The sequence below is a fragment of the Chelmon rostratus genome, chromosome 15, assembly GCF_017976325.1.
Source record: "Chelmon rostratus isolate fCheRos1 chromosome 15, fCheRos1.pri, whole genome shotgun sequence".
In the NCBI taxonomy this organism is placed as follows: domain Eukaryota; kingdom Metazoa; phylum Chordata; class Actinopteri; order Chaetodontiformes; family Chaetodontidae; genus Chelmon; species Chelmon rostratus.
The window spans coordinates 5732393-5760120 of NC_055672.1; the positions used below are offsets into that span (position 1 = coordinate 5732393).

Genomic DNA, 27728 nt, shown 5'->3' on the forward strand with positions numbered 1-27728 from the left:
AATATTTTAAAACTTTAATATACAGTGCTTCATAAATCATTACTAAAAACACAGGTGGTAAAAATCAAATCGAAACAAATAAGTTACACTGTAGTAAAAAGCACTTGAGATTCCTTTCTGTTTTCATCGTTAGTGTGAACCCCATATGAAAATAGCATAGAAAGTATGCAAACATAGAATTTCATTCATATATATTTTCTAATCTTTAGCTAAATAAACCTTTTGTCCCCTTTAAAATTCCCTTAACCAACTGGATGAAATGAGGAAAGTTTACAGCTCTGTGTTTGTGTGTCGTGGCCTCGATTTCATCTTGGATTTCCTCTTTTAAAAACATCTTGAAAACCTTTTCGTGGACAACAACTTCCTCCCGGTGAGAACCTCAAGACAAGCCCAAATAAAAAGGAAATATATAAATTAACATACCAAACATGTGAACAGTCTGCAAAAAACTTGTTTTTTTCCATTGACTGGCGTACAGTTTAACATTTGACCTCAAAGCACACTCACGCACACACTTTTAACAGTATGTCCACACACACACACACACACACACACACACACACACACACACACACACACACACACACACACACACACACACACACACACACACACACACAAACAGTCTGTGCATAGACCCAGGATTAACTTGTGGAGTAACTGGTAATTGGAGCCATTTCTCCCCGCTCCCCCAACTCCCCACTGTGGTTTGTCCTTTAAAGGAAAATAACCCTTTAACCCATCTGTTGCTATGGCAACAGAAGCTGGCTCGGGGCCGAAGGGCTTAACAGAGATATGTAGAGACAGACGGATCAAAACATACGGTTTCCATGGTCCAATTCAGTGCCTGCTATCAGCGACAAGGTAAACAGAAAAAGTCGACCACAGACACACACGTCAGGGTGGTACAAGAAGATGTTTAGCCTTTAATAACAGCCAGGCAGTTTGTGCACCTCACATGTTTTGAATTCTTCCCCATCCACTGTTATATTCTGGCTAACAGTCAAATTCACATTTAAATTTTACTATAATTCCACAATATTATTATCAGTATTATTCTCGTGACATCTTCCAATACTTCCCCCTATGCATTCGTGAGCTGTGTCACGCTGCCCTGACCCACATAGACAAGGTATGAACAGAGCGTGTCAGTGTCACAATGATCTGAACACAGTTTGAGACACTTTTCCAAGCTGGCAAAAGACAGAATCCAGCCTTCAAAATTTTCTGCCTTCCAATTTAGAGTCCAAATGTCAGCAGGGGCTTTAGTGTGAAAGCAGGTGTAATAAACGCACTCACAATCCTCCGTAAAAACCTGCACAATTTGAGTTAAGTATGGTGTGCAGAAAAGAACGCTTCTGGCTCTCTTACAGCTAGTTTGTTGATGACAGTAAATTATTTACTGACATGTTTAAGTCTGTGTGAAGTGTAAAAAAAAAGTAGACTCTGGCTGAAATGTCTTAGCGGGAAGCATCAGCTGTTGATATCTGGTTTTAAAACGTCTCATGTTGGCGTTTAAAATCTCCCGTTAACACCTGCAAAATGTGGCTTGGGTTTGGTTTACAGTTAAGACTGTTTCTGCTTCTCTATGCGTCTGTTTGTACCAGCAAATTATTCACAGTCATCGAGAGAATGTGGCCAATGTGAAAAGCTAGCAGGAAAACTAGAATTTCAGAGCGGTGAGCTTGCCAAAATCGCTGATTTCCATTATTCGCTTGTGCTGTTTGTTTGTCTCTCCCGCTTTGTTGTGTGTATCTACAGCGACCTGCAGTTTCAACAGTCAGTCACCACCTCCTATCAGTTACAGGGCTGACCGAGAGGCATCCAGAGCAGTCAGTCATAAGCATGACACAGAGGGGAGGGAGGGCTTGGACGCTCTGGTAACGGAGGGGGGGGTCATCTTGTTCTATTGCACGTGTTTCTGCCTTTTCTTCATTTCTGGCTTCCAAAAAAATCTCACAGTTAAAACAGGCAGCAAGTAGCATTATTTCTGTTTTTTGTTTAAATAATAATTAAAAAAAAAAAAAAAAAAAAAAGAAGAAGCTATGGACAAGTACAGAAAAGCGCTCAATTAAATTGCAGCCAAAACCAGGATATAATAATAATAATAATAATAACAATAATAATATTAATAATCATCAACAAGAATATTCACAAAAACAACAACAACCATATATAGCTACACAGGCAGAGAAAGTAACGTTTACCTGTATATATATATTTATAAAAAAAAAAGCAACAACAACAACAACAGTGTAAAATTGATTGTCATTTCAAGATAAAAAGCATCAAAACATCCAAGGCATCAACAGTGAGGAACAAACTGGGAACTATAAAAAGTGACTGAAGAGGGATTCACAGAACTAAAGCCCAAATGAACAACGCTCACAGAGAGAGGGAACCCATTTGGTGCACAACATGCGTCTGAGAAAGCTTTTGGCAGCCTTGAGTGCAGAAGAGCGGCGAAACAAAGGCAACAGTTTGCACATGCCATCCATCCGTCCGTCCATCCATCCACCCATCCATCCATCCTAGAGCAGAGAAACTAACAGCACGTCCCTCCATTTGTTCGCCTCGCGCGCTCGCCCCAGCTGTCAGATTTCAGCCTTCGTATCGCAAAAACGTCATCCAGTCGGGAGCGCGGCTTAAGCGAGCGCGTGCCGTGGCTCATCGAGCGAGAAAAAAGGGGGTCCGACGAGTTCCGCTTTGGGAGGGGGGGGGGGGGGGGGGGGGGGGGGGGGGGCGAGACTCGAAGTGCTGAGGAGGGCCGCGGCCTGGCGTGGAGAGCAGGACAGCGCCGAGAGAGGCGGCATGGCTTTGATTTGACCGAGCCCTGTGACCAAGAGAGGTAACTCTTGAAAAGCTTTTCAAGCAGAGTAAAGGGCCGTTGGCGAGTTGTGGAAAGCACATACGCACCCATTGCCACACACACACACACACACACACACACACACACACACACACACACACACACACACACACACACACACACACACACACAGTCAGTCAGTCACAAACACATACGTGGGAGTAAATCTGTCCCTGAATGTGCCAAGCAACGGAAGTCTTCTTGTTCCACAAAATATACAGGGAGTTCATGGGAGCGATTCTTCTCTTCTTCAAACCTTCCTCCTTCCACCCCAGAGAGAACGCCACGCCGCGCGCTGCAGTCAGTGCGTGCGCGTCCTCTCGCTTACTGCCAGTCCTCGTCGTCCTCGTCCTCCCCGTCCGACGAGTCGTCGTTGGTGCTGTCCCCGCCCGCTTGCCGCGTGCCGTTCTGCTGCCGCGCGGCGAGGAGGGCGGCGGCCTCCGCGGCCGCTTTCGCCGCAGCCCGTTCCTCGGCCTCCTTCTGGCGCAGCGCGGCGGCCTTCTTCTCCTGCTCGGCATGGCTCTTCATGTGGGCGCTGCGGCTCTTCACCTTGTAGAAAATCCTGCAGGAGAGAGGGAGGGGCGTGTTGTCAGAGATACAGGAGTCCGTCACATGAATGTCACTTACAGCCGTACGCAGCGGCGACGCTGCTGACCATGAGTGTTGTCTGTTCAGGCTGCATCAGTGATGGATTTGAACACTTATCTTAAAGCTGTTAGAAATTAATAATTAATTAAAGAGCACTGGGAAGCTTTCCTCGCTTCCCACTGTGCGATCACCATTTAAACTCTCATCAGTTTAATAATCTATTAGATGGAAAATCCTGCTGCCTATTTTTTTACGCACAAGCAGAAAATGACAAGGTGTTAAGACACGATGACAACATGCTAACTTGTGACTCTCACATCAGTCTTATTTGCTCACAAGCTGTATCTGCAACATTTTACTGGAAATTCCAGTTATTCCATACAGTTTGCATTGATGTACATTTAAAATATAAAAGGGCAGAAACAGCTGGTCTGATTATTGTTGAGGTTGCATAAAAGTTTGAATGAAAAAGCAAAGACACTTCAAGAAAAAAGTCCATGAACTCACAAGAATGTTTGAATGTGAATTCAAAAAGACTCGACTGGCTGACTAATTTAGCATAAACATAAAGAACCAACAGATACAAACTCATCATGTTTATTTAAGATATATTGCAATAATACTCTGGGTTTAATTGGGTGCTAAAACAGGCAACTCATGTTCATCGTTCAACACTACAGGCACAGGGTTCTTACACATTTTCTGTGTTGCAAGTCAGTGGTTTTGTCTCGTCTGTGGTTCTGTGGTCATGATGCATGGAAATAAGGGCTGGGTGATATTAAAATGATGAATATCACAGCATGTGGGTCTGTAGCTGCATGAAATGTGCAGCCATCTGCACGGGGACTGAAACCTTTCCCAAATTATGCAATTTTCAAAATCTTTTCAATGACTGTCAGTGGCTAATGAGCCCGGTTGGATTTGCTGTACCGTCATCTAGCAGCCTGTGTAGTGGTGTCTAAGCTATAACGAGCACACTTTGAGCAGGGTGAGTATTTAAAAGGGTGAGTGAAGCTCTTGTCGTATCACTGGCTAAAGCTGCATTGACAAGAGGTGCAATGTGCCGTATCTCCTCTGTGTTTCAGTTGCTAGGACACAGTTGGCAATAACAGGCCCGGTGTTGCCAGAGGACGGACTGTTATTTAACCAAAACGTGGCAGGATGGTTCGGTCCTTTCAAACACCACGAGACACTTGCCTCTGTTTACCAACACGTATTCCAAATGGGCAATTGCAGTGGCAATATTTCCTGCACAAATTCTGTATTTTATATCTAGCTAGTTCAGTCTAAGGCCAATTACGCAACTCAACTGGCTGCTGCTGTCAGCTCTGCATAAGTAAACAGAGCCATGCCAACGTCTCCAACAACATCAGTGGCCGGTGTGATATTTCTGATCACTGACCTGCCACATTTCTTGCAGGGGAACTCTCCCTCCTGACCAGCTGTGCCTTTGTTGCCTGTTGACGGGCTGCTCCTGCGCGCGTGGTCATCGTAGCGTGGTTTGGAGCTGGGAGGGGGCGGATGAGGGGGGTGGATGACCCGGGACAGCGGCTGATCCCTCCCCGCGTCCTCCTGGCCCTTCATGATCAGGACGGTTCCAGGCTGCACGCACAGTGAGAGGTGTGAGGAACATAAAGGCTCAAATGTGTAGTAATGAGCTTGAAGCTACTTTACGAGCACCTTTAATGGAGGATAGTGTTACAGAGGCCCCCAAATATGTGCCAGTTAACATACATGTGGACACAGTTTCAGAAAACAAACACAGTCTGTCACTTTAATGAACAGCTTATTATGTTTGCTAAATTCTAAGATGTGATGGAAGTAACGGCCACAACAACAAGTGTTTCTTGTCAAGTCATTGTTTGCTGACAGACATTATGGAGTTACACAATCCACACAGGCGGATATCAGCCAAGTTATCACCCCTGAAATGTCCAGCAGGGGGCAGCAAACCCAACACCCATCCACCAGGACAAGTCAGGCAGAGTTCAAAAGGACAAACGTCTGAAGTCTGAGGAGGCAAGCTGAGGTTTCTAACCACAAAAACATGAGGAAGTTTGTTCCAGGAGTATGTCCTATTGTATTTGGTGTAATCTTGTTCATGGTGCCTCGAGTTTTTCCCTCTCCTGCACAGGCTGTTGTTTTCTTTACATTCACGCATGTGTGAGCATCCGCAGGTTTAAGAGTGTCTGCATTCATGCATATGAATGTACTTGTTTACATATCACATCTTTTCTATCATCATCCATCCTTCTGGTCTCCTTCTGTTCTGTTTTGCTGTTTGTATTTTTTATCAATGATGCCATACTGAGACATGTATAGGACAACATTTTTCTGGAAATCCGACTTTCAGGTTCATAGCATCAGATATTATTTTTTAAATGGCATGTGCCGTCTCCCGCAGAGACTGTTGCATTATGGGTTGTTTGTAGCCATACTGATGCTAGATTAGCAAGTTTTGTCAGGTCCATTTTTAGTGAGTTAGTCCTGATGGTGTTATGGAAACCCAGAATCGAAGCTATGGGATTTTGTGACGGCTTTGAAATTAAGTCTTCATGTGGGAAAACTAAAAAAAAAAAAAAAAAAGCAACTCTTAGCTGCAGAAACACACCAGGAACCAAATTATCTGTCAAGCTGCCAAGAATTACCGCCGTCGCTGAATGTCACGATGAGGAGCTCAAACAGACAGTTTGAAACAGCTAAAAAAAAATAAATAAATCCCTCCCATCACTTCCAAGAGCCTGACAGGAGAGAGAGAGAGAGACAGAGAGAGAGAGAGTGTGTGTGTGTGTGTGTGACTATAGATACTTGGACAAGATGCACAAATGTGCACATGTATTTCATGTTTCACTAACGATTAGAGGAGAAAGACTGAAAAGATGAGGATCTTATCCTTAAACTCAGTATCTCTGGGAAAGTTCCCCAAAGAGAAAGTCTGAAACTGTATTTTATCTTCAAAGGGAGGGAGATCTGGGCTGAAATGATTCTTCTTATTCTATTTTCTCTTTCTCTTCTATTATTTTCTCTAGTCATTCAGCCAGGAGTTCCTTTCCCATGCAGCACTGATAATCAATTTCACACTCACATTGTCAGTGGACTGCAGCGTGTGTGTCACCCTTGTGGGGCCGACTTCCTGTTTCCTGTCAGCTGACCCTTCCCACTTCCTGCTGTCCTCCTCCCGCTGCGGCTCCAATCTGTGAGAGCCCTGCTGGCCCGAGGAAGAAGAGTGTACGTGTCAGACACAGGCCTCCAGGAGAGAGATTTACAGCTGGATGCTGGTGGGCGGAGCGTATGGTGTTCACACAGTTCATTTAAGACACAAGTGATCAATGAAGATATTCTGGGATGTTATTTCTGAAGTGAAACGGTGTAGTTTCTGCAGTCGCATTCATTTCTAACCAGGCTAACCTGAGGGTCCTGGTTTATAAGCGCCTGCAGACTTGAGACAAAGCTCCTGAACCTTTTTTTGCAGAAGCTAATAAACTGTTTCATCTTTCAGCAAATCATTTATTATTATATTTTGTGTCCTGTGGCTGCTTCCTAGACAAGGCCGTCTGTTCCAGGTTCTTGAGCCTCTCAGTTGAGGCTGAATTCCCTAAAACGACCAGCTTTACGTCTAAACATCAGCAGCAAAAACACAACTGTCCCCCTGCAGTCCAGATACTAAACGTGTAACTGACCTTGTGGTCCATCTCCTCCTCGGTGGTCCTGCTCTCAAGGGGCTCTGCCTCGCCGTAGGTCAGTGTCCCGTTGCGGCCGATCTTGACATGTTTCTTATACGTGTAGTAAAACTCCACACACTGGGCCACTGACTTGGTGATCACCTGTGCACCAGACACACACACACACTTCCTGTTAATGGCGTTTTCATTTCTCTCTTTTTTATTTCTTAAATGTCAGCGCATGTTATTCAGCACGTGGCCTCATTTCAGGGTTGTTGAAGCACAGCTCCATGCTGCTGGGAAGAGGGAATACACAAGACCGAGCAACCTCAGATGAAGTGCAGCTTGTGCCATGCATTGTCTGTTTTCATTCAGCATGTTTTTGTATTGTTTTCAGTATTTTTGGCACCTCAGATGAATAAATGGTCTTTTTTAGATACAATGATTCCAAACAAGTAAGGATGCTGCGTAAAACAGAACAGAATGTGATCATTTGCCAATCCTTCTTGACATACACTTAACTGAAAACAGCACAAAGACGATATATTTAATGTTTGCTTTATTGATTTTTGTAAATATCTGCTTTTTTTATTTGATGCAGCAACATGTTTCAAACTAGTTGGGACAGGAGGAACAAAAGACTGGGAAAGATGTGGAACGCTCCAAAAAAACCTGTTTGGATCATTCCACAGGTAAACAGGTTGATTGGTAACAGGTGATAGCATCATGATTGGGTATGAAAGGTGCATCCTGGAAAGGCTCAGTCGCTCACAAGCAGGAACAGAGCGAGGTTCACCACTTTGTGAACACTTGATTGTAACTGTAAATGATTAAATAGTGTTTTTATTTCTGTTTTACACAGTGTCTTTTTGGTATCTGTGTTGTAATAAATTTATATTAGATTTGTTTCCAGAAGCTTCATTGCGGCTAATGCAACAGTCTCAACAACAAAGGCCTAAAGCACATTCATAAATCAAATTTTAAAAGCCTTTAATCTGGTGGTTTGGCCAATGAACACTGGAAAAACTCTCACCCTTGATCACTGAAGTGGTTTAGACACGAAAATTAAATAGTTTCGCAGTCTTGTGGAGAAGCAATAATTGACTGTGACACTGCAGATAATTAAACAAGGAGGAAACATTGTTCCAGAGTGACTGTATTTCCTTTCCCCCGCCCACCCAGAGGCAGGTCTTTTTTTGGGAGGGTTTGTAAACTGTTGGTAGAGGAAATCGAATCAGCACTCCCACAGCTTCTTTGTGGACTAGACAAGGAGTTAGAGTTTTTTATTTTCCCGTTCTTATGTGCAAAACCACAACATACCTGTTTCTGCACCATGAAGAAGTCCTTCTTGTATGCAGTGATGCCTTTGTTGAACTGGCGTCTCTCCGCCGCGGTCCAGTTGTCTGATCCTGAGGATGCAGATGAAGGTGCAGCATGTTAATGGGCAGTTTAAGAGAACGCTCCACCAGTATCTGCTTCCAGACGATGTTCGGCATGTGTGGAGACCCTGACAAGTTCAAACCCACCCCCACCCTGCACACACATCGCTCCATAAACAATGGCTCTCCTGTCTTCTGCTTGGGATTAACCACATGCTGTAAAACCCCTCCCTACTCCCCTCCTTCCCTCATCACGTTGACCCCGACAAACCTCCACAGTCACCCCCCCACCCCCACCGCCACAACCCTGACACTGTCACTGCTGCAGCTGCCATCGCCCTGAGGAAAGGCTGCAGGCTGCGCGAGTCACCGTTCGACGGTGGGAAGGAGCAGAAGAGGGGAAATCTTTGATACATCCAGAGGAAAAGCTGCAGCACGAACAGACAAATATCCAGAGTTCATCTGGGCTGAAACAAGGACTTTTCAGCTGATTATGAGCATTTGTTCTGAGCGTATGAACACCATCTGTGTAGAGTTTATCACATAAGACAATAATGGACGCCAGACCGTTATTTCAGAATCAATTTAGTCAATTTTCTGTGACAGAACAATGCTGGTGCAGCAAATCTAGGCTGCAATCGACGATTATGTTCATTATTGACCTGCCAACCTATTTTCCCATTTGACCAATTAACCATTTGGTCCAGAAAATGTCAGAAAATAGTGGCAAAATAGCTGCTGCCTATTGATCATTTCCTAAAGAAGAAGCTGTTATTGGCACATATCTTGTTATGTCTGCTCAACAGGCTAAAACCCAAATTTAAATTAAATATCACGAAAACAGCAAATCCTCACAACTGGAAGCTTTGTTTGGTATTTTTGTTTGAATGACTCAAACAAGTGATGGATTATCGAAATTGTTAAGTTTCTGTGGACGGACTAATCACACATGCGGCTACATTCAGGAACATTTCCATCTTGTGCCTTTTCACACGGGACATAGCATCGAATGGAACAGATGATAACACACGCAGTGGAACAGAATAAATGCTCCTCTAATATATTCAATGCTCAAAAAATCTGCAAGACAAGTGATGCTTTTTTATTACGACTAGTCACAGATTCAAATACTTCATCAGTGGAGTCTTGTGATTGGTTTGCTCACTCCACGTATGATATGTTCCTGAGCATGTGTGAAAGGGGCTTATATCAAATAAATTTATTATGTTAGATTAAAACAAAGGTAATGAAATATGAATAAATGCTATTTTTAAATACCTGAGTAGTGGTAGTTTGCCAGATGATGAGACTTGGGGAAAATTGGATTCCTCAGCATCAGGAGGGACAGCGCAGCCTGAAGAACAAATAAACCTTGCATCATTGCTGGAAAGTGAACAAACATCGCACATTAAGCTGCACAGCAGTGAATGTTATGAGACTTTGTACAGCAGGCCAAGCGAGCTGACTCTTGCTCTATTAGGCGCTCCGTTTGTGCTTTCTAAACTCGTAAAAGCACAGAGCCAAGCAACGTGCTCACAGGTAGCCGGGGAGGGGGATAAGCATCGGGCTCATTTCTCCTGCGTGGATCAAGCACCTGAGTGCACTCCATGATTACACTCTCCCTCGTCTTGTAAAAATAAGAATCAACTTTGCGCTCGTTGAGAAGAAACCGTCTGACTGTTGAAGGACGGCGGTTTGAGCCGGACTGCTGCAGAGAGTGGGCGATTTGACACCCCCCCCCCCTCGTAGTTTCCTTGACAACGTTGGACCAGTGCTGGTCGCTGGGGCCTGAAATCTCCACCAGTACTACCATTACAGGCTGCGAGCCACCTCCAGCTTGTACATCTTCAATAACGGAAGTGTTGATTTAGGATCATGCTTAAGTCTCTACACTGTAAGAGCGTGGAGGGTCTTTCTCTCTTATCATCCTCAAATAATTCACCTGCAATCAGATCCACTGCAACAAAAACGGTCTATAGGTTAGAAAGATGGTTTAAAAAAGTGACTTCATTTGTTTTCCAAAGCTAACACTGAGAAAGATTAGGTGCCACAGATATCTAAACATGTTTTTTGCCAATATGTAAAAGCTCATTGTAATTTTGTTCCAATACTTCCAACACTACTGTATGAATAAAGTGTATTATTATTATTAATAAAGCTGCAACAATTACTGTCATCACTTTAAATTAAACGAAATTCATTTCACTCACAATTAAGAGTCGTGCAGCAAGGCTACTCTGAGATGCTTTTATTTTTCCTTTTAATATCCCGGCATCCATGTGTGCGATCTAACCCTCTCTCTGCCAATTTAATGATCTTTAATAATAATACGAGAGTGTATCCTCAGCAGTTAGTATTTCAATTGGGGTGGCGTGACCAGGAAAGAGTCAACAGTGAACGCTATTTAGCCTCATTATCACAACCAGGGCAGATCACACCGTTTCTTTTTTTGTTAGGATTACATCCTTGAATATCTGCACTGCAAGCGGAACCAGCCCTGATGAGTTATTAGTGGTCTGACAGTGATGCGATTGGTATGAGACACAGGAAATATCATTGCTACAGTATAGGTGGAGCTCCAATCTGACCAATCAGATTTCTTCATGACTTTTTCTGACCTTCCTCTGGCATATTTATGACTTGGATATTTTGTCGAAGTCATAAATATACAAGTACAGCTAAGAAACATGTGTAAACCTGTGTATGTGTATGCAAACTTATATTATTACAAAAATGGGAAGATAGTGTTTAAAAATGAAGGTGGAACTCTTTCCCTTCGTCATCATGTTCAGTAAAAAACTGGCCTTTGCTTTCTTTATTTGCAAATATCTCAAAGTGGAACACAACTACAGCCCTATAACACTCAAATCAGGCTGCAACAAAGATTCGGTTTCATTTATCAATTCATCTTTGGGCGCACAAAATGAAACCAAATACCCATCAAGATTTCCTAAAGCCTGAGGCAATGTGTTCAAATGTCTTGTTTTGTCTGCCAATGCGCCGAAAACCCAGCATGTGCAGCTCTTCTGCTCTACGCAGCGGCATCAGTCTGGCTACATAACCGAACGGTTTCACTATCTCAGTCATCTCAGGCCACCGCAGGGTTTCCGTATGAAGCATACAGAAAGTCCGCAGATCAGTCACTTCCGTTCAGTAATCATTGAGAGCAAAGATGAAGGCATTCGATCACTACATTCACATGCACACAAGAAACCAGGTTAGTGGAAAAGATCAAGTTAAGGCAGGAAGTTGGAGGACTCGTGTACATGCACTGCGACAACCTGATTACTCTAAACCTGGTGTTTCCATACAGCTGGTCAGTAATCAGATTTTTACCCTTGAACCTGCTCTGGACTTCCATTTCCACTTCTACCGTGACATGCTTTTATCCTGGTTGGATTTGATTAGTTTACAGGGATACAGGGATGCACTGTTATCAATGACAACCTCTTCTTTCATTCCACCTCACGACTGTCACAACAACACCACGTGGAGTCTTTGTCAAGCACTCGCCCGTGTGCAAAAACCAGGTTTGACCGAGATTAAGGGTTTACAAGGCCAAGAAAGCAGGAAAAAAACTGTCAGTCAGGTTTTTTCCTCTGCCCCAATTAAGTAAACCAGCCTTCTCATTTATATGACATGAAGCCCATAATAACCCTGCATATAAATTATCTGATTGGTGACTTGCTCTTCTGTGCAGTAACAAAGACTGGAAATAATGTGCATAACTGTGCAATTGTGTGAATCATTTCTGACTTTGGAAAAATTAAAATGAACCCACTATTTCCTAAAAACGGCTATTATCTATTGTAATTTTCTTCTTTCATCCATTCCTTAAAGCCCCTGAAAACTTGGCTTCAAATCTAAAGTATTTATCGATAATATTAAATATTAATGACTACATAAAACATCATTATGTATTATATATTAAGAATTTACCACTTAAAAGCAGAGTTAAGCAGTGTGCAGATGTGATTTGATCAGATTTCATTGACAGCGACCAAAACTCGCACCAGCCGTCATCAGACCCTGATCTGACTGGTGCTAAATCCCGACTGATGCACAGAAGTAAGCTGGTGGATAACTCAAAATCTTTTAAAACGGTCTGTGTGACACCAGATGCACCGGATTGTTCTGTTGCGCTCACCATTATGTCCCCTTTGCACTCGTACAAACAATGGTGGGCTAACTCCTGGTTGGTGCCTCCTCCACAGAAAACGCTGGAGCAGGCCAGGTGCATTAGGTCCTCCACTGAAAGAGACAGAGGCTGCGATTGTGAGCAGCAGAGAAAAACTACACCTTTTTTTGAATGTAGGGCTGACAGGACTGTCATAAGCTTTAAGGGAGAGAATGAACCTCATAAACCTGCAAGAAGACAATAGATTAAAATATTCAGTGTTAACGTGTGTGTAGTTTTATTGTTTTATTTATTTGCTTCAACATGCGAAGAAGAGTTTCCAGATTATTCTTAAAGCTGCTAAATCTGTGACTTGCTAACTCCCTTTGAGTCTGATCACTGCTCCTCGTCTTGTAACCAAGACTCATTATCCTGCTTTAAATCTCTTCTTAGGAATCTCTTGTATTGTATGGCTTTTTCGTTACTGATGGTATTTGCTGTAATCACTTAAATTACTTCATCTTGTTTCTATCTTAAGTTCTGGGTCTTATTCTTTCTGTAAAGCACTTTGTAACTTGTTTTTGACAGGTGCAATATAAAGCTGTAAGTTATTATTATCATTGTGTTGTTTTTCTATTATGCAGGATCTGCAGCATCTGAGTCCATAACAAATTTCCCCACACTGACAATTAAGCACATTTTGCTATATTAAATTGCCTCATATACAGTAGTACCTGTATATGCTTGCACCTTCTCACTGAAAAGTATCTTAGTGTAATATAGGAAAACTTAATTTGCTGCCTGAGGCATCCTAAATTGCAACAGCCTCATGGTGAATGACTGTACACACTGTATTCACAGTGATAACAGCAAGTTACTTCTGTATTTCAGTTTAAATGACAGCGTAATGACAGACCTCAGCTTAATACTTATTAAAAAACAAAGGGGAGTCAGTTTTTTCCTGATTTATATGCAAAAAAATCATTAAAAAACAACCAAAAAATGCTGCTCCGGCACCAACAATCTGTCATTATTTACGCAGTTCTATGCAGTTTTACTCAGTTCCAGTTGATGTAATAATTGTGAAATCTGGTATATTTCTGACCTTTCTCGTGGAAATCAGGTTTTTCCTCCTGTTCAGTCAGCGGGGCCCAGACCAGCTCCGCTCGATGATGATCCAGCTCGACAGCTGACCGCTGCCTCAGCTCTGGCACCTCGGCCTGGTACCGCGACCCAATATTTATCCGCCTGGGAACAGGACATCGTGTAGGCTTTGAATTTGATCCATTCAAAAGGTTTTTAATTCACTCTTGAATATTTCAGCCGAGACATGTGTCCGCATCCGATCTCTTTAAGAGTAAAGCTCTTGTTTTATTTATGAGATCATGTTTTGATTTCTTGGCTTTTCTTCACGTCATGGTCTTTAAATAGTCACAGGAAGGTTTGTTGAGGCTCTCTGAGCTCTGAGCACCGCAATTCATGCACTGTTTTGAATTCAAGCTTGTTACGCAGCTCTCTTGTGCTCTCAGCGTAATGAATAAAATGCAAATCCCTTTCAAAATTTGTATTTTAAATAGAGTGCACTTCATAGATTCACTGAACCGAAAGTCAACGGATCCTCATCCTGGTGTGGGACAAAGGTCATGTTCAAGGAGGAAGAAAGGCTCATAACCCAGCAAATGCATGTATCTCTACACGACAACTGAAACCAGATACCTCGGTGCTATAGTTGTGAGAATCATGCTGTGTTGTATTAACAGACAATCCTGTCCAAGCGTGCCCCCTCCCTCCCCTGCATTTCCAGTGGGCCTGCAGTATTTCCAGCTGAGTGTGTGTACGTGTGTGTATTCTGGCAGCCTCCCCCAGGGAAGGTGGGCTGCTAAAAGTTCAGCTGCGATGGCTCTGGTGTGTTTGGGAGTACACCGAGCCCGGCTGAAAGCGTGATTTATGGGAAGCCTTGCAGCTTGCACAATGCACCCCCATAAACTGCACCTCGCTGTCGATGCAACTGCACGACAGACTCCTCCAGCAATAGTTTAAAGGTTAAACTGAAATGAGTCTCACGGTCGTGAAAGCTCCCCTTTCTCCGTCGCTCTCAATTTCATAAACATCCAAGCTATCAGTTGCTATGTTTACATTTATAGGGTAACTTGGCTGTTGGCCATGTTCTACTGAAGGTCTTATTTGTTTCAAGTTGCTTACATTCACTGCAGATAGACTGTATTAGAGTTTAACTGAGAATAAGTTTGATGTTATCAGCCTTAATTTTCAGAAATCAAATCCCACGATACTATTTATGGTCACTTTTCTGCAATAGTAATTCTATGTATTTACGTTCAGTAATTGTCTCTCTGTATAGTAGTTTTTATTGTCAGTGGTGGAGTTCACCATTCCCACGCAGGATTGAGGCTTCACAATACAGCATATAATCCAGCGTAATTTTACCTCATTGGTATCAGCAGCGGTGTCAAGTTTCTGCTACGGCAAACAGATCAACCTCCAGCCGCTGCTTCACATTAAGAGCGTTCGGGTTGTGAAATAGGGTGGCTTTTATTGTGAAGCAGGAGACGCAGTATATTTGTCATCAAGGTAAGCGATTACCACACTCCTCCGCTCCTCTGCGAGGTGACAGGTATCGGATTGCTGCTGCAATTATTATTGATCGATTTCCTTATTAAAACTGGTTGCACTGGAATCAAATAGATGCTGCAAAATCAAATTGCACTTAATGTTGCCACAGTAACCACGTGTGTCCCCAAATCAGCCAGGACTGAAATCTTAAGGATTAAAACTTTAATATCGATAACAGCATCTACAGCGCGGTGCATTGCTAGCTGTCCATTCTAATACGTGTCCAATCATGCTATAACATCAGCCGACATTTGCATATCAAACCACACTGCTCTGTAATTCTCTGTTCGTGTCCGTTTCAGAGCACAGACTCAGGCCTCGGGTGTACTTACTGCTGTCAGTTCTCAAAAGGCCTTTAAGGCTTCCGTTTGACAGCTAACATGGAGTTGTTATGACAGGATGCACTTTTATTGAGAGAGACATTAGCCTGCATAGCCAGATCAGAAGGCGAATGCTGGCACTAATGCTAGCTGTGGATGACAGGGCAAAAGATTCCAGTGGTAACGGTGGCGGAGAGGAGGGCCGCTAGAAAGGATGGGTTTAGAATTTCAAGAAGTCTGTGTTCCCGTCCAAGACATTTCATGATTCAGCCCAGTGTTATGGTTTGAATAACTGATTGCTACTACTGCATCTATGATAATGCATGCCGCTGAGTGGCCAGAGTATTTCTCTGAAAATGAAGCACAAACCCCAAACCCACCCTTTCCATGACGGGAGATGATGACTTGGGGATGTTGGGAGGGGAATACTCACGGCTCTATGCTGACGGGAGTGGCCTCGCTCATAGCAGACAGAACTGGTGGTGTGATGTCGCAGCTGTCTGGAGGAGCAGCAACACAAAATGCACTCAGTGATACATCGAAAAGGCTTCTGTCATTATCACAGGAGTCACACGGATCATTCATATAGTCTGCTATTACCGATGGGGAATTATTGCCAGATGCTTTTTACATGTGTCCAAAGCTTCCCACAGTTTAGATGTCCTGTAGTTAATTCAGGGAGGTTTTATGAACTTCATCTTTTCTACTTACTGGAGCGCAGCAGGCTGCGTGTTGCAGACTTGGGGGTTGCAGGCGGAGGCAGGCCCTGGCTGCCGGCTGCAGCGGCAGCAGCGGAGGACAGGAAGGTGGAGAAGTAGAGGCCAGAGCCCTCGCGAACGGGGCTGAGGATTGGCGGCGGCGTGTAGGGGGGTATGGTGAGGGGGTTGTCGGCGAGGCGAACGGGGGAACGCAGGTGGCTCTGGTAGGGTGTGATGCTGGAGTAGACAGGAGGGGCGATGAATAAACCAGGTTTAGGCGGCGGGATGAAAAGAGGCTCGGGCCGGGGGCGCCTCTTGGACTTTTTGCCATCCTCGTCTTTCTCTCCCTCAGCTCCTCCATTCTGGTGAGGAAAAATAATTATAAGAGTTAAATTCATCTCTGAAATTTTTAATTTAAAACAAGACTGCGGGGGGGAAAAAAACTCAACAATAGATGTGCATGCTCATACAGTTGGTTTTTTAGACTTTTATCCAGAGAAATCCTACAGAGAAAGAACAAGGCACCCCAACCTTCAAATATACAGTACATCATGTACAGTATGGCATTGCTAAACCCTGATAATCTGCCTGATCTGGGACAGGGCAACCAGTTCACCAAATCCCCCCAGATGAAACAGGGAAAGGGAGAAAAGTATGGTAGACTGAAATGGGGGCAGGGGAGACATGGAGTGTGGATGGGGGGAAGGGAGTGTGTGTTGGCGGGGCGCTGTGGCATAAATGCAGGGATTTAATAGCTGGAGTTTAGACAGACTGAGAACAGACTGAGGAAGACAGTGAAACACCACCCTGTTAACTCTTCATTCTCTGTACACCTATCCTGACAAATAAAGTGTTACAGTCTGAAAATCTACCAGTTCAGAAATGTCGTTAAAGTACAAGAGCAGCAAAAAAGAAAAGAAAGTGTGGGATGAACGTGTCCCCACCTGATCTGAGCTCTCTGACAAGGAGTTCCTGAGTGAGCGTCTCCGGGTGACGATGACCGAGGGCTTGTGGTCGGCGCGGCCGAGGTCTTGGGGGTTTGAGGGCCTCGGGGGCCAGCTGGAAGCCAGGGCCTCGTCGTCTCCGTCAGGGGAGGAGGGTTCCTGCCTTCGCACCGGAACAGACACGGGGATGACAAGCGGAAGGAGGCTGTCGTCTCGAGGCCGCTTGGCGTTCAGACCCTCTGAGTCTGTGGGACTCCACGGCCTGCGGGGCTCCTAAAGAAGATGGTGGATGAAGTGTGATACTAAATAGAAATGTATTTCTCCTTAACATACAACATCAAGAGCATGTGCAAAGTTACTGCTTACACACTGTAAACTAGAGGTGAAAATCAATTTCAAATCTAGTGAAGTTTCGATTAATCAATGCACAGAAAATTAAACAGCTATATTGATGATCGAGTCAATATTGAGCAAATATTCTATGTTCACGTTTCTTAAATGTAAATATTTGCTGTTATCTATGATTGAAACCTGAATACCTTTGAGTTTCGGACTGTTGGTCAGAAAAAACAAGCTATATGAGTATGATTACTTGGCCTTAAGGGAATGGTAATGGCTGAAACGATTCATCCAGAAAACAATAAATAATATAGGTGATGGTTTGCTGAAGCCCTACCCTCACCAGCTTCATCTTGCTTGCGAGAGAGGCACTTGTTCCAACACATGACACTGCAGTTCACACCGTCAATATCTGGTGATGCATTTTCAAATATGCACGTGAACTAGTAAGATCTACTCGTGTGGCTGATACAGTGCGCTTTGCTACAGGTGCGAAGAACCACAACCTCCAGCAGTTTAAGTGAAATGTATGTTAGCTTTCCAGCTTAGCACACCACAGCAAAATCAATCTTGAGCTAAATTTACTTGGATGTCTGTTAATTGACATGGGCAGGCTGCTAAATTATAATCAATATAGTAAATGAGGAACCCTGAAACCTTGTTACTAACTCATGCAAAAGCACAATATGAAGAGAAAATGATGTCAATACTCAAATGGAGCATTAACAGTTAGGTCGATAGGAATAAACCTCAGGCTTGTTTAATGCTCTAAGTGACAGAATCCAAACACAAACAATGAACTGCTGTGAAAAACAAAAACAAAAAAAAGACAGAATTTAAATGCCACCGTGTTTTGGATGTTTCGGGGAACAAGCACTTTGCACGTCTGCACCTTGATACAGTGCAGTTAGGTGCAGCACTTCAGTATCGGATCGTACATACATGACAAAGGAACTGTCCCCCAAAAGCATTCCTGACATTTCTTCTCTGAGAAAAACATAATGAGTGGGCCTGTGCACTTTAGCGCAACTTCAAAGCCATCGAAACAACCGCATCATAGGAAGACAGACAGTCGCTGCACGCTGCATCTTCATGGGCAGAGGCATGCAGCAGTGTGGCTACACTGGATATGTGCTCATTTCTGCTGGTGGAAAACTCCAGCCCCTACACTAGAGATATTCTGCTGAGCACTGCAAGCAGGACAACCCTGCACCCCTCCCTGTATAGAGGGGGCAGGGCAGGCGAGGCCAGGCTGGAGTTTCTCTCCTTTGATGGGATGGGGGGAGGTGTGCAGGCACATAACCAAAACACACCGACAGTGTGATCGGCTACCCGTGAGGCGAAACCAGGGCACAGCCGTGCTGAACTACAGACATACTGACTCAGTGCTGTTTGGCAACAGAACCTGTTGCACAATCAAGGCATTCAGCACATAAACATAGATTAGGGTATGACTTCACGTGTTACACAGTGTAATTTATCAGGTTTGTTCACGGACACTTAGTGAAAGCTGAAAGCTCACACATGAAGCTGCTTGTGAAGTATACTATATTTACCCTGTGGCAATATTCACAAAGCAAAGCCTTGTTTTAGCTACAGATTTTTCCCACAAGGCAGAGCTGAGCAGCTCAGTCATGTGGCATATACTTCTTGGGCGTTGATTACATTCAGCACCTCTTCCAGCAACATGTTAATCACAAACAACACAAGTTCTGGCACAGTTTTCCTGGCAGTTGCGTTAGGCTGTTTGTTCCAGTTCCCGCTCTTGCACAGAGAGCTGAAGTCCCACTGAAATTACACCCTGGGATAACACCAGGAAAATAGATTTTTAGCTCTCGCCGAGGTATTCACAACTAAGGATTCCATCTTGCAGAGACGAGTTAAGATATAAACTGCAAGGCAATCATCGGATTCAGAACACTCAGTTCCTCTACTGTTCTAAGTTATTTCTGTGGTTCTTTTGCTTGAGAGGAAACAGCTGAGAAACAGATGAGTGAGCAAAAGAACAAGGAAAGCACAGCGGTGCAGAAAAGGGAAGGCACGGAAAGAAAAAGCAAAGGATATGAAAGAATGAACATTTTGTCTTGTCTTTAAATTGAACTGATCACTTACCTTTACAACATGTGATGGTAGGGACTCCATTTCTGAGGCCTTCTGAGCAAGGGTCTCCAGGTTGACCTCCTGGGACACCCTGCGTTTCCTGCGGGTGCTCTGAATGACACCTGTTGGGGCTGCCTGGATGTCGCGGGCCCCGTTCTGGGACCCCTGCGGCCCTGGGGCAGCCTGATCCGAGGTGACGGAGAGAAAAGGGTTGTCGGACGGCGCCCCGCCTTCCTTGGAGAGCCGTCGTGATCTGCGAAGCTGTGTTTGGGACTGGAGTTGTGTCTGGGGTTGTGACTGGGACAGGGGCTCAGGCAAAAGAGGGGGCTGCAGCGGATCTGAAGGCTGCTGGGGTTCTGGGGTGATATCCTGGATAATTGGCTCCTGGATCTTTGGGGGAGCTGGAGCAGAGGACTCCTGGGAGTGTACCACCACCGGCTGTGGATGTGGGTGAGGATGTGCATTTTGTGCAGCGGGGTAATAGTCAAGCACATGAGGGTTTTGTTGTGGCAACTGCTGATGTTGCATTTGCTGCTGAATTTGGAGCTGTTGCTGCTGTTGTTGCTGCTGCTGCTGTATCTTTTGTTGCTGCTCGTGCTGTATTTGTTGCTGCTGCTGTAGCTGTTGCTGTACATGCTGTTGATGCTGAATGATTTGTTGTTGCTGCATTTGTTGATGGTGCTGCTGCTGAATTTGCTGCTGGATTATGTGATGCTGTTGCTGCTGGCGTTGCATTTGCTCTTGCTTCTGCAGCTGCTGCAACTGGTGCGGGGGTTTTGTTTGCGTTGAGTAGATTGGTGGGTTAGGTAGGGTTGTCCTGTTGCCTTGAAAAGTCTGGTAGTAGGCCGGCAGGTGCTGCTTGGGCTGACCAAATGCTAACTGGAAGGGCTGCAAGACTGAGCTTCCTCCTGGGTGGGACGAGCTGTGCTGCTGGGTGTTTAACGCCCCGGGTTTCAGGGTCTCCTGAAAGGCCTGGGACTGCTGCTGCTGCTCCCATTCCAGTCCCCGAGCCTTGACTGCATCCCTGTACGCTTCAACTGCAGGGTTAGGCAGCTTGTCTGCAGCTCTGTTAGGGGGCTGTTGATGTGGCTGTAAGCCAGAAGTCTCATGCATCGACTTTGAAAATGCATTCTGGGTCCGTGAGTCCGTTACATTAACTCCTCCAATGTAATTAGCAATGTTTTGTCCCCAGTTGGTCATGGTATTCCAGGACGCAGCTCTCTGCTGCTGGGACAAAGATGGCTGCTGCTGACTGGGCTCCTGGTGGGCCCACTTCATAGGCACAGTCTGCTGATAATGACCCCTGTTCTGGTCACCCTTATCTGGGCTGAATATGACAGAGTTGAGGTACATGTGAGGGCCCTCTGGATTGGAGGTCACAGTACTCGCAGCCTCGCTCTGTCCAGGGTCTGAGGCAGTGCCACCTGGGACATAGTAGGACCCCTCGGGGTGCTGGGAAGTCTCCTTCATTGCTATGCTTTGTTCGTTGAAAAATGTGATGCGTTTGCCTGTTCTTTTGGCGCTGGGTTTCTGCTGGGCTGGTACACTCATGACGGGCATGAATAAGCCGAGCTAGGTGAATATTTCCAACCAAACCAGCTATTAATGCTCTACTGGATGTCACCTTGAGAAATCAAAAATCAAAGGGCTCCCGCAGTAAAATGAAGCTGTGAAACTACATTGACATCAGTATGAGAGGGAGCAAAGTCAACCAAGATAATCTTCTCGCCCCCTCTGAAGTTCTTTGTGAGTGACTCGGAGGTCGCCGGCCTGGGGTGAGCAGATCTGAAGAAGTCTGCGCCTCTCTCTCATTCGTGGACAACACCCTGTATAGAGAAAATGAGAGAGAAAGGTCAAGCTTCGAGCCATCAGACTAAAGGGGTCCCCACAGGGGGGTCTCATTATCATCCCCGCCTCAGCCATGTAAAAACCCGCTGTTTGCTTTTTCAACAATAGACCTCCACTGAAAGGTATCGGGTGTGAGAACAGAGGAGGGGAGGGTTAGTCGAAACTGTGTCATTATTCGCTCAGCTCACATGACACAGGGATAAGGTCCTGCATGCAGGAGAACACCAGACCTGCAAACACTACAGGAACCATAGGAAGGTAGCTGATACAGAAAGCTCAATCAATAGTTCCTGGAAATGTCATTACAGGATATTACTGCGCCACGTTCAATGATGGGCAATGACATCAGCGCTGGAGGAGATGCACACACTGAAAAAAAAATGCTCATCCCCGACGCTCACCTTCAACTCAGGACACGAACCCCACATGGCTCGACTGCCCTGCAACAGAAAGCGAGCTCCCTTTCCCGCCAAACTACCAGCGGTTTGAACGTGATAGAAACCACACTTTTTACAACAGTGTGATTCATCAGGGGTGAAAAAAAGGGAAGCTGTGCCCTTTGAACTGTGGCTGCACACACAAAACGGAAGCACAACTGAAAGTGAGCAAGCGTGAGTCATGATGACACGAGCTGCATGAGGGAACGGGAGAGCGAGGGGAAAAAGTCAAAATGACCTTGCAAGCTTTGATAGCTTGTAGGATGTCTTGACAACTGCAATGGGAACGCGTGATGATTATCAAAAATATCATCCGATGGCAAGGTTTTGGAGCAGACTTTGACACAGTGCAGCCTGCCAAATTTTAAGAGGCAGTGGCCCACAGATCCCGGCTGTTTCTGTTAAAAATTCAGTCCTTGCTCCATCTGTATAAAATAAAAAATGTGGCACTCTTGTGCAGCCGTCAGCCTTCTAAAAAGAAAACTACTGAGACTCTTTATCTCTGTGAGAATCACCATAATCAAAGCACTTGACTGCCGCAGGGCTCATGTTACAAACCGATTACATAAATTAATACTAGAATCTCTACAACAAGGACCTGCCAAAGGCCATCTTTGACAACCTAGGAAGTGACTGACAATTGTACACCCTTTACCCTGGTGGCCTAGTAAAACACAAGCTTCTTAAAATAGACAGCTGCAGCTGTTCAGATCCTGCACTGGCTCAGGGGCACCACTGACTGAGGAAACTGAATGACCAGGCAATGTGGCGAGCAAACTGTGCGTGTGTGTGTGCAGCAGCAATGCCTTGTGATGTTGCACGCGCCTATAGCCATGTTGTCAAATCCTATGATGCATCCTTGGTGAAAATGTGCACATAAATGACTTTCCTTGCAGAGAGCCCCTGCTTTGGAGCAGAAACCGACCTGCTGATCAGCGAGCGGCCACGCCGCTGTGTGAGCAGCCCCTGTGCATTAAACAAACGCGCACGCCACCTGAGGTGAGGGATCATCGTGACGCATCACGAGTGCAACCTTACACAAGCCCGGGGTTTAGCCCAATAACAAAGTAACACGTTAAATTGGCTTAAAATGAACGTCAAGCACCATTAGCCGCCCTAATCCATCGCCGTTTCCTAATTTACACGAGTCCGTGCGGTGCGGCTCGCACACGAGCGGACGTGCGAGGCCTGCAGCGTGCAAGGGACGGCACATAAAGAAAATCTGAGGAGGAAACATGCTGAGTCCTTCCACGACAGGACACCCCCCCTCCCTCCACATCACTTTCTGTAGCCGGCCAGCTCAGCGCTATTTACGAGAAACCCTTTGTTGCAGGAAACGGATCGTCCGGACACTGGTACCATGTCCCGCTGCAACAAACCGAGCCCCCAACGCAGCCTGTATGATCAGTGTGGCGGCACAGCTGACCAGCAAACACCACGGATCTATTCAGCTTGTCAACAGGGTGAATACGTCACATGGGTGTCTGCGCGCGGTCAATCTGCCTGGACTGAGACATTAAAAACATCCTTCAGACGAGCGCCTGGTCGCGGGCAATGCGCGCCCAGCTCGTCTCAGCGAGGTAAACAAAACTTTGTCAGCAAGCAGCCCACAATAACACGCACTGTCGCCCACAACAACAACGCCACAGTCATCGCCACGGCGGCTCCGGCAGCCCCGATACTTACTGTGTCTGTCGTGAAAGCTGCTACTAGCGGCGGCTCAGCCCGCAGGATCGCGGCGCACTCGCAGCTCTGCGCGGCCAGCAGCGGCAGCGGGCCCGCGCGATACAGACCTGCGATGATGACTGCATACATCCCCGAGGTTGACTCATGCTACGCTGCTGACCTCACTCACTGCCACTTTTTTCCCCTTCGCCCCCCCGCTTGGTTTGAAAAGTCAAGAGGAAAAGGGGGACGACGTCGGGGCGTAAGCAGAGTCCTTCCCGGTCGGAAGCGGAGCGCTAGTCTGCAGAAACGCGGGCGCAATGCCGCCGCTGTCTGTTGCACATTATTGCACTAGGATTGCACAAAATACTCACACAGGCAATGCGGCCTTTTGCTGTACATCGACTGTCTCCGTGTCTCTGCTTGTCTTGTGACCCCCTCCCCTCCCCAGCCACCAGCTCGCTGGCCACACCTACTTCCATGCCCATATAAGGCCTTCCTCCAACGTGCAAGGCGCTGTAATTTACGGAGCAAGATCCCTCTCAGTCTATGCGGGAAATTCCAACACACATGGGAGGACCGCGGGGACGGAGGGGAAGGGCACACCCGGCTGCTCTCCGTTTAAATTCCCTTTTCTTCCCTTTTCGCACACTTTCTTCTCCTCTTATCTCTTTACTGGCGAGGCTCTTCTTGAAATGCATGAGAGGTGGATGCACATGACACAGCATGGAGAAGCTTATAAATGGGAGCTGCAGAGAGGCCCCAGAGAGTGTGGAGGGTAAAAACAAGTGTTTGTTTGTATTAGAGCAGCAGCCAATATTTTCAGAATGAAATCAGTTTTTCCATGAAATCGTGGAAAATTCTAAAACAGTGAAACACAACTGCATATCCATCATGCATTAACCGACGGTGAACTGAAGTAAAATGGAACTTTTTTGGTCTTACCAGCAGCCAAAATTCATAGCGAATTCAATTCATATTGAGCCAAAGAACAGGAAGAACCTGAGTTTGTAAGGAGGGGGCCAGATGAAGTAAACTACTGCTGCACAAAAACCCAAGCACGGGATATCAGGAGTGGGCAATATGGCTGAAAACTTCTATCACTGCGTATGTCATTTTATATCACAATACAGTAATTGTTCTGCAAATTCAGTTAGGCCGTGGTTTAACATAATATGTCATTTTCTAAAACCAAACAATGTCCACGCGACAGAAGTCGCACCCCTTTTGGTAACAGGTTCTTCTCCCTGATCTTGGCTTGGCTGGGATGCCTCCTGCTCCGTATTTACATGTTCACTCTCTTCTTCTGCCGTGGTTGGTGAACCAGTTTAGAGGTGCATTACTGCCACCAACTGTCGCTCTCACGTCACGTGAGGATGTGGTGAGCAGTCCTGCTGCTCAAATCGCGTTATCTTGCAAGGCAGCTGAAAGGAGAATCCAGCCCTGATTTGCCCCGAATACTGATATAGCAGTGACACTGAGGGATAGCTCCTGCGGGGGAAACGGTATTGCCAGATCTCTACTGGTGGACACGTGTCTACCGTTGCATGCTACATAGCGTCATTTAGCCCAACCCTGCAGGATTCTGTAAATGTACAAGTACAACGACATAAAGTCTCATTTATGATGGTTAAAAACAGTGTTATCTTAGTGTTTAACTGGCAAAACTGGCTTTTTTCACAGCAGGAATTTTGACATCTCAGGCAATGAATTAATATCAGGAGATTAATAATACTAATAATGGCTGTGTTTCATTCAGGTATGCCAGGTCAGGGGGCTGGTACTGTGAAAGCTGCCCAACAGAGCAGCCACTATTGTTATCAGTTACACCTGTGCTTTTCCTGGGATGACGAGTGAATTACTCTGCCCTGAGACGTTTAGCTAGCCTTTGTTGTGAGCTGCCATTGAGGACAATGCTGTGCTGTCAAAATAGGTGTCAGCTGTTCAGCATCAGTTTTCAGCTGTGTTCATATGAGTTTCATATCAGTACGAAATCATACCGAGTGACTCCTTAACCAGGCCAACATGTTGCAAGGCGATCTGTGACCTACTCACTGACGTAATGTCAAACAAAACGTTACCTTAGATAAAACGTGACCCCGATCACCACGAGGCAAACACCCGTCTGTGCAGGGCAGCCATGAAACACTCGCCTGACAGATTAATAAGTCAACTAGGCAGCTACCAGCGTAAAATGAATCAATATCAATCATTTATTCTAACGCTGAAACAATTGGTCAATTTATTGATAAGTCGTTCAACAGAAAATTTATCAGCATATGCCATTAAAGTACAAGCACAGGTGTAAATAATAAAATCAATCATGGCTGAATTCCATTTAGCTGGTACAGTGTCAGGGTCCTGGTATTGCACACTCAGTTACTTGGACATTTAAATCAAACTGAACCATTGTTGCTGTTATTATTGACACTTAGTGCCTGTCTATCAGTAACTGATGCTGGAGACATTGAGCACCAGCACTGGACATGACCAGGCATGTGCCAGTCAGACTCTGCAGGGTTGTAGTCTCTCTCTCTGCTCTCTGGCCCTCAAAATAACCTACAAAGTCTGAAAACATTCACAGATGCAGTTGACAAGAAGTCAAGTCAGACTTGACACGCCTGCCTCCGATGACACTGTGACTGCAGTGGGATGACATGATGAGCTGATTATTAATTAGCTGACTGACAGAAGATGAGTCAGCAGCTGATTAGATTATCAAATAATGTTAAAGCAACTTTTCAAGCAAAAATGCCAAATATTTGATGGTTGCAGCTCCTCAAAAGGACAGATTTGCTGTTGCTCTGGAAATGCCAGGACAGTATCTTTGGGATTTTGACTGTTGGTCTGACAAAACAAGCGATTCAAAGAGGCTCTGGGAAATGACATTTCTGACATTTCTCTGCTCAAACCAAAATAAATCAAGAAATTAATGGGCAGATTAATTTGCCAATTTAATTTATCAATAACTGCTGCCCTGGACACCAATATCCTGTATTTTCCCCAATTAATGAATATAAGTTTTAAAAAATCCAGTGCACAGCAGGTGAGTTTATATATACAAATATATGTATGCAAATTTTGAAGCAATATAATAAGAATGAAACACTGTCTTCTAGAACTTTCTGGGACTTTCACAGTTTGTGTGTGTGTGCGTGTGTAAGAGAGAGTGAAAGTGAGGCGGGGGGACCGTCATGTCAAGTGAAGCCAGTTCTATTCACGGCGGCTACTTGCGGCTAACTGTATAGAAACCACACGTTAACGAGGCTAATAACAACATATTCAACCTTCCGTTGCCCAGTAACAAAGCACTTAGCACGAGCTGGCATGCATAAGCTAACAGCCTTGCAGTACTCACATTAAAGACTGTCCCTCCATGGCACATTATCAGTCTTCATTTCCCTGTTTTCACGGTGCCCTGCTGCAGCTAAAGTTGACGGTAACCGAGCGTTGAGGCAGCGACTTCAACTGAAACCCCATAAACTTTTCTTTTCAGATTCCTCCACAAGGCGTCACTTCCCAGTTCTACTTTCAAACAGTTTAGCTAGCAATCGATAATGTCATCCAGCTATGGGACCTACCCGCGCTTATAATCGTTGATGAGAAACGGACGGATTGCATTGGCAACGTCGACTGTAACGGGAAATGTAGTTACATTCACAAATGAACGTGTTCAATAGCTGCAGTATTGATGAGCTGGAATAATAAAATGGATTGTTGAGGGCGCGTACCGTTTCTAGTTGCCGGAGCTGTCTTATCGGCTCAACGGGACCTAGAAAAAGACCACCAATGTCTGGCAAGATAATGACCATCTACTACACCGGAACGTTGGGGAAATAATGTCGCACTTTCGCATAACTACCTCACATCAGCATCTAGATTATTAAAACTGTTTGATAGACCGCTAGCTAAAATAGCTAATACGTTAAATCGACAGACACATGTCATATTAAGAAGTGCGCAAAATCAAACGGCTGCCTGTTAAACATTAAAAAAGAATATGAAGACATTTTGGACATATTGTCAGCCCCGCGTGACACATGGCGATGACAACAGTTAACTGTTGAATAAACTATGGATGCGGACTTAAACATGAGATGCTAGCTGACTCCCAGCTAAAAAAAAAAAAAA

At 45.1% G+C, this 27728-nt stretch overlaps 1 protein-coding gene across 4 annotated transcripts; it reads right to left on the reverse strand.

The window, feature by feature from the left end:
- mideasb (mitotic deacetylase associated SANT domain protein b) lies at positions 1-27198 on the reverse strand. Of its 4 annotated transcripts, none has more exons than XM_041954354.1 (13): positions 27179-27198; positions 19660-21473; positions 17209-17481; positions 16278-16626; positions 16000-16066; positions 13721-13863; positions 12646-12749; positions 9777-9852; positions 8440-8528; positions 7138-7281; positions 6543-6662; positions 4860-5059; positions 1-3431 (listed from the first exon to the last, which is right to left on the reverse strand). In XM_041954354.1, the coding sequence occupies exons 2-13, from the start codon at positions 21205-21207 to the stop codon at positions 3194-3196; spliced, it is 3351 nt and encodes a 1116-aa protein (XP_041810288.1). In that variant the 5' UTR covers positions 21208-21473; positions 27179-27198; the 3' UTR covers positions 1-3193. The 4 variants fall into 4 exon arrangements, with proteins under 4 accessions (XP_041810288.1, XP_041810286.1, XP_041810287.1 ...); XM_041954352.1 differs by lacking the exon at positions 27179-27198 and adding an exon at positions 26956-27137; XM_041954353.1 differs by lacking the exon at positions 27179-27198 and adding an exon at positions 23972-23992.
- Between the last annotated feature and the right edge of the window lie 530 nt (positions 27199-27728).